General features: G+C 41.3%; 1 protein-coding gene across 1 annotated transcript; it reads left to right on the top strand.

The window, feature by feature from the left end:
* Window positions 1-1,644: 1,644 nt before the first annotated feature.
* cdk7 (cyclin-dependent kinase 7) lies at window positions 1,645-6,681 on the top strand. Its single transcript, XM_041041369.1, has 12 exons — window positions 1,645-1,775; window positions 2,015-2,074; window positions 2,166-2,199; window positions 2,304-2,371; window positions 2,487-2,555; window positions 3,956-4,066; window positions 4,159-4,277; window positions 4,680-4,779; window positions 4,877-4,963; window positions 5,063-5,212; window positions 5,293-5,431; window positions 6,208-6,681. Exons 1-12 carry the CDS (start codon window positions 1,710-1,712, stop codon window positions 6,234-6,236), a joined length of 1,032 nt encoding a protein of 343 aa, XP_040897303.1. The 5' UTR covers window positions 1,645-1,709; the 3' UTR covers window positions 6,237-6,681.
* The last annotated feature ends 1,253 nt before the right edge of the window (window positions 6,682-7,934 follow it).

The raw sequence follows: 7,934 nt of genomic DNA on the forward strand, positions 1-7,934 counted from the left end.
ATGCACAACAGGGCGATGTGTCACCCAGAGGCCCTTTTAAACTGGCCAGATTATCACAGCTGTGCAACCAGTGCACAGTGTCTTTTAGGAAGAATGAATTGCCCACACAACACACATGCACATGCACACAAAAAAAGACACCTGTCCTGCATTTGTTGTTTACTGTACACTGTGTGAACACTGTCCCGTCTGAAGCTGCTTCCAGCAGCAGGATGTGGTGGTACGACACGTCCTCGCTCAACAACACCCACTTCCTATGAGTTTGATAAACAGCCTTGCGGTTTCACTCTCCTCCTGCCCGTCACCCAGAGGTACACACACACACACACTAGCTCAACAGCAACACCATCTGCTAAAGTGACATATAACCAAAGTGAGTTATTGTGCATAATGTAACCCATGCTATCATGAGATTTACTGTGACAAACTGTATAAACGCCTCCAGAATCATTTATAACTCAGCTGCAGCTCTGTTCCTCTGCAGCCTCACAGAGAGACTGAGGGGAATGAGCACAAGAATGCCCTCAAATCATATCAGAATTAGGGGAGGACATCAATATGTCACATTTGTTTTAGAGCAAGTGATGTAAGTGGGACTGAGTTATGTCGGCCACCGGACAGTTATGTACCACATTAAAGCCCGTCTTCATGCCACTAAAGGTTGATGGTACAAGACCAGTAAAAACTCGGACTACAGTCTCTTCTCTTCACTTCTCTTCTCTTCTCTTCTCTGCATGGTTGCATGGGCACATACGGTCCTGTCAGTCACATCTGTGAGCTGTCAGGATATAAATGTGCATGCATCTGAGGGGAGAATGAGGGGTGTATTAGGCCTGCTGATCCTTCACACTCCTCTTGTCAAACTTAACATGAAAATGAAACTCTGTGTGTGTGTGTGTGTGTGTGTGTGTGTGTGTGTGTGTGTGTGTGTGTGTGTGTGTGTGTGTGTGTGTGTGTGTGTGTGTGTGTGTGTGTGTGAGAGTGTGCAGGAGACAGGGAGGGTCAAAGGAGAGGAGCCATGCCTAATCCTTTGGGATGTGAGGGTATCTACTGTGTATGGAGATGGGATGTAGAGATGTGTTCAGTGGTGCATAGATCACAAAACCTTTCTAACTGACAGAAGAGACTCTCAGGAGACCAATGTCAAACTGCTAACTGCTAAAAAAAAAAAAAAAAAAAGAATAAAAAAGCAAAGTGTCAGGGCCATCACAGCATTGCATATTGCATCATCAACTGTGAAATGCTACTTGCAGGAATTTGTTTTGCTTTTATTGCTTCAGAGGTCACACAAAGTGTAGGTATGAAAAATATTATTAGAGTGTAACATTATTATTATTATTATTATTAGTGGTGGTAGCAGTCATAGCTGTAGAAAGATTAAGATTAAAATCAAGAAATGAAGAAAGAAAAAACTTTTTTGTTTACAGTTTATCTATAGTTATAGTTAGTAATTATGGTTACTATGGCAGCAGCAGGAGTATAATGGTAAAGTGTTTTATGAGGGAAAACAGACTCTTAATAAAAACTGTAACAGTTGTGGCCCAAGAGAAAAGAAATCCTACTGGTTATCATTTCTACAAGGGGTGTTCTTCATCAAACCGGTAGATGGCGCTGTTGGTCAATTAAAAACCTCCTTTAACCCGGAAAAAGTCCTTGAGGACCTTTAACAAGGCAGGAAGTGTCTACTAATGAAGTGACAGTTAGCTGCCATGGCGCTTGATGTGAAATCCAGAGCCAAACGATACGAGAAACTGGATTTCCTCGGAGAGGGTCAGGTAGGCAGAGAGGAAAAAACAGCGACTTCTGTCTTTATCTCTCCCTACGTTCCTCCCTCGCGTGTCGGGCTAGTTGTGTAGAAACCATGATGGCATGCTAACTAGCGTTAGCTGGTTGTTAATGTCAACAAAGCCCTCCTGGTGCATGCTGCTCACAGCAGCAGTGATGGTGGACAAAAAAAAAAGATGTTTTGGGCTCTGTGTTTCTGTGCTCATTGCTCTCTGTCTCTCCTTTTCAGTTTGCCACAGTGTACAAAGCCAGGGACAAAACCACTGACACCATAGTTGCCATTAAAAAGGTAGAATAAATTAGCTTAAGTTTGGGCTTCTGTTAGCTTTTGTTTGCTATGCTGATGTTTAGCAACTGTCTGTTTGTCTGTTTTCTGGCAGATTAAGGTTGGCCACAGAACCGAGGCTAAAGATGGTGAGTGCTGACTCACCGATAGCACGCATTTAATGTTTTAACGCCACAGTTCATCTTATGTAATGCACCATTTAATGACTCTAATTTTATAATCTTTTAAATAGGTATAAACAGGACTGCTCTGCGAGAGATCAAACTGCTGCAGGAGCTGCATCATCCAAATATCATTGGGGTGGGTAAACGTACAGTGTGTTAGCATATATGTTTCATATTTCTTTTTATTACTTGGATTAGCTCTCTATTTTGGAAGTATTTTACTTTAATGTGTAATGTGGTGTGTGTTTTAGCTGCTGGATGCCTTTGGACACAAATCTAACATCAGTCTGGTGTTTGACTTCATGGAAACAGATCTTGAGGTGAGACAGTTCCCACTCTTGGATAAAAGAAAACTGTCTGTCGGTCAGTCGGTCAGTCGGTCGCCCACAGCCCCATGCATCAGCTCAAGAAAAATCTTGGGCTTGTTCTCATTTTGATTCCACCAACACATAAGGTTTTTTGGTTTGTCAACATTTCTTTATTAATTTGTCTTAACAGAAAGGATTATGTAACTTTCTGGAACTATCGTGTTTCCTTAAAGCTAAATAATTAACAGGCCTTTTTAGGAAAACATCAATTTATACACTTGGAAAATCAATCTGTACGGGTTTTCCTATTGTTTTATTCATAGCATCTCCTTGCAATATAACGGTATTCAGTAGTACTTTATGTGATTTAATGGACCAATATCATAAACTGCAGCCTCAAAGGTTGATGTAGAGTTGAATGATCCCTTCTCAAGCTGGATCATATTGTACAAATATTTATTACCTTAAATCATATTCCTTTCCCTGGATAGAGATTTACTCATTAATTTATGGTAATCAAATGCATTGTAAAAGAAGCTGCATTTCACTAGAGAGCCACCAGATGGACATTTCAGCCCTTATTATTTCCCCCTTTTTTTTTTTCCTAAATATCTATTTTAGATGTGTGTGGCAACTGTGTGTGGCAAATTTATTTGCTGGTTCAGCTTGTGTTGAGTTATGTTCAGCTTCCAGTACTCTGAAAAGCAGAGCAGGTGAAAACACTGTAATTGTCAGATGAGAATATATGAGCATGTGAGTGCTCTCACTGGACCATTAAGCGGTTCTACAGGGTCACTAAGGCTTTTATATTTTTACTCCACCTCCTCCTTTGGCTTTTTTTAGTATTCAAGGCTCCAGATGGGTGCCCACCACCAATACATCAGACTTAAATAGAATGATGCAAACAAGATAACCACGCTTAAAAAAAAAAAAAATCAATATCACTCTGCTCTTGGCTCTCACAATGAACTGATGCCATTAGCTGTTCACAGGCAGCAGACAGACAGGACGAACACCGGGATGAAATATGATGCTCATCTTATTACTGGTGCCGAAAAGCCTATTTTTAGGCCACATGTTTAGATTTGGCTGCATGAGCTTATCAGCTACAGATGTTGGATGCTTTCATTGTCACACTGGAGCCAGTGTTTTTAGAGCTGGTGGAGCAAAGGAGGTTCTGGGTGAGAGGTAGAATCTGAACTGTGCTGTTTAGCTTGGCTCCAGGTGTGTCTACTTCTTCACAGAGATCTATCCCAATTGACTTTCATTCTCTTATCTGCTCTGATAAGCATAATTTTATTTTGAATGTGTGGCCTACAGCTATGTAAGAACATGAAGTAATGGACGAAGATTATTAGTCATCAGATATCCATCTTTACTTAAGCCTCTTGGACTTTGTTTTGCTTTCTAAGGTGATCATCAAAGACACCAGCCTAGTCCTGACTCCAGCCAACATCAAAGCCTACATCCTCATGACTCTACAGGGATTAGAGTATATGCACCAACACTGGGTCCTACACAGGGTAAGAGGACTTTTACTTCACACACACACACATATATACATACACACCTATGTTCACACACAATCAGAAAAGTATATACTTTGTATGTCCAGGATCTGAAGCCCAATAATCTGCTGTTGGACGGGAATGGAGTGTTGAAGTTGGCTGATTTTGGTTTGGCCAAATCGTTTGGCAGCCCCAACAGAGTCTACACACATCAAGTTGTTACCAGGTCTGTGCTGTCTCTCCCTATCTCATGGTATTAATGACACAGAACTTGGACTCTTCTGTTCTTCCTCCTGTGTTTTTGTTGCACACATTGGAAAACTCATAGAGCTGCTAATCTAAATCCATTTAGATAAACAAATCATGTGTTTTATTTCATCAACTTAAATTTATATTTTGATGGGATCATTTTGGCTCTGGTTGAGACATGTGACAGGATGCATTATAGAAAATTAATGATTAGACCACTGGGTAGCTGCACATCAAAAAAGTGTTGGTGTTGGAGGCTTCATTCCAGTTAAACAGAATTAATCTTCTTGCTGTAAGAGAGGTCCCTTGTGGTTTCACTGACTGGCTGAGACCTGTAAAATTTAACTCTTGTCTCTCTGTTCATTCATCCCTTTCCTAGGTGGTACCGCTCCCCTGAGCTCCTGTTTGGTGCCAGGATGTACGGTGTGGGTGTTGACATGTGGGCAGTGGGATGCATCCTGGCAGAGTTACTCCTTCGGGTACACAAACCTCACTTCAAAAAAAAAACACAGTAACAAGGGACACTTTTGTGTTTGTATTCATGCTAATGTCTCTGTATGTCTCCTTTTGCTGTAGATACCGTTCCTCGCTGGAGACTCAGATCTTGACCAGCTGACTAAGATCTTTGAGGCTCTTGGGACGGCCACAGAAGAGACATGGCCTGTACTTATCTGTTTTTTCCCTGTTATGTCTGTGATTGTATTTGATTTTGTCAGATGCTGAGCATCTTCATATACATTTGTTTGTCAAATGTCTCTACAGGGAGTGAGTAGTCTTCCAGACTATGTCTCCTTCAAAATCTTTCCTGGCACACCTCTGGAACATATATTTAGTGCAGCTGGAGACGACTTACTAGAGCTTCTACAGGGTCTCTTCACCTTTAACCCCTCAACAAGGACCACAGCTACACAGGTAATAAGCAAATTCCTGAGAAGACTCCAGGGGAGTCTTTCACAACAAAGATATTTACGCTTTTCTCTGTTCTTCTCCAGGCTCTTAAGATGGGGTACTTCAGTAATCGGCCTGCTCCCACTCCTGGCCCCCAGCTCCCCCGACCCAACTGTTCAGCTGAGGCTCTGAGGGAGAAGGAAACAGTCGGGCTCAAGAGGAAAATAGAAGGACTGGAGACAAGTAAAGAACACATATAAGCTCATATTTATGTAGATACACCCCACCTCCACTAATTGTGTTTGCTATATATACCAAAATCCTCAAAGTGCCTCCCTGACCTTGGATTACTCGAAATCAAATAAAGCTGGTCAATATCATTATGGTGAAAGTGTTTAAGTTGTGGTTTGAGCAGGAAAAGGAGAAGTGTCTGCTACAAATGTTTTAGGCCGATTTTGAAAGAGCAAGAAATTTCAGAACATCCTACTCAGACCAAAGTCACATAGAGAATGTTGTGAATTTTTGCCCAGTAAGCTGTTTACATGGCCTCGCACACTAAGGTCATAAATCTAGACCAGTCGATACCACTCGACTGAACCTACCAATTCAAAGGGTGTTGGCTGCACGTTTAAGTACAGTTAATATTCAGAGTTTAGAGAAGTAGATCACACACACACATACAGTTTAGTGGATTGTGGGAGGGTATGCTTTACTGAAGGCAGACCTTGGTGTTACTGGGAGGTTCAAAGCTTTTCCAGCTTCTCCTGTGGTTTTGGAAAATATCTGGGCTGACTATACGCTATGCTCTGTGCTACAGTATATTACAGGGAGATTTTCCAACACTTAAAGTAGATGGAAACTTTAGTGGTTAGCAGATTGCTCATTATAGACTTCTTCTACTTGAGCATGTAGTTTACTGTATCTGGCTCTGCTGTTTTTAGCATAGACTTGTGTAAACAGAACGTAATCTGCTTTTTTTTAAATAATGTTTGTAACAATAGACTTTGTCTTATTTCCAGCTGTGATGAAGAAGAAGCTCATTTTCTGACCGGATGGAGCCTGGTAAATCAGATGGTCACCATCTTCACACCACTGCGTGGCTCAGCTTCCCACTTTGCTCAGGATTGTCTACTGGAATGAAAAAAAAAAGTCCAAACCCAGCACAAGAGGAAAAAAAGCTTGGATGTGGTTGACTTTAGGACATTTTAGAGTTGTTATTTGAGTTGGGAATTGGGCCTAAGGTTAGCTCTAAGTATCCATGGTGCTGCTGTGCCCAGCAGTCCAGCAACTGATGAACAGCAGAGACTGTCTGTGGTCAATAGTGTTGGCTCTGGTCATTCTTCACTGATGCCTAAACTCTGGAAGCCTGTTGGAATGTGTCTATTTATGTGACTGAAAAAAGGAACAACCAAACTAGCAAGTCTGATTGATTTCATGTAGATGTATTTTTATTTTTTTGTATGGAAAACCAATAAATGGTGGGTATGCATATATGGAATTTTCCTGCTGTGATTATGATTGAGACAAAATGTGAAACTTTCAGCAACCTACTTTAATAACTCACCATGAACCTATGTTTTTTTTTCAGTAAATATTTATCCTCAGTGGTAGGAAGTCATGATTATGAGGACAAAAATGTTCCCACAGGTTTACATGTTCATATAACAACACCCATCCAGTTCACAGAATACAGACTGATTTCATGTTAGACGTATTCACACAGTTTGTTTTTGCACCTTTTGAATGTGTGTGGACAGAAACATACTCACGGTTTATTTACTCAGCAAGTTAGTGAGAGTTGGGGCGGGGTCTGTCTGTGCCTGTGTGTTTGTGAGACATTAACCCTGTCTTCGGGGTGACTCTGGGCTTGACAGTGTTGTACAACAATGTGCCTCTAGACATATTTTCCCTCCCTGTTCTTTCTCTTCAACATCGCTGTGATTGAACTCAGTCTGACAAGTCAGGGACCTGATGATCTGGCAGGCGTACGGCTGCCCTTTTGGTTTTCAGTCAAACAACATCAGATTAGAGAAGAGAGAATGTCATTGTTGGAAAATTCAGCCTTCATATTTAATCAAATCTTATTTCTTATTCAACAATAAAAGCCAGTGTAGATTTGTATTTTCTGTTCAGTGTTAAATGCCTTCTGCTTCAGTGCTCACAAGCATACATTTCCCTTAAGTTAATGTCATACTGATTTTAGGAAAAATCACACACAAAAGCGCATGCATTTTGCTGTCTTTTTCAATGTGATGCTTTTTCGGATCTGAGCACAGAGGGTCATGGATTTGACGTCATGTTGCCTAAGTTCAGAAAGAGGCCGCCCTGTGTGATTCAAGCCTATTTATAAATGAACACAATACAGCACTGAGAGTGGGACACAATGACTTTGTGTGGCAGCAGTGGGTGACTGGGTCAGATGACAGGTTTGGCCAATAGCAACTCAGTCATAGAGAGCTACAGTAGCAGCCTTATCAGCTCAAGCTCATATAACAGCCACTTCACTGACCAGGAAAGCCACAGCTGGACTCAGCTCACAGCTGCCCACATGCTGTCGCAAAAACGTGAGCACAGGATTTTGGGGAGAATAATCATATGTCTGAATCGAGAATGAGTGTGTGCAGAACTGTAGGGGGATTATTACAACTGTAGCATGAATAACACAAGGCAGATCCTTATGTGAAGCCAAATTTAACCTCTTGAGGAGAAAAGACCTAGGCCACTTCATGTTCTATTTCTCTTTACA

This window comes from Toxotes jaculatrix, chromosome 7 (assembly GCF_017976425.1).
Source record: "Toxotes jaculatrix isolate fToxJac2 chromosome 7, fToxJac2.pri, whole genome shotgun sequence".
In the NCBI taxonomy this organism is placed as follows: Eukaryota; Metazoa; Chordata; class Actinopteri; family Toxotidae; genus Toxotes; species Toxotes jaculatrix.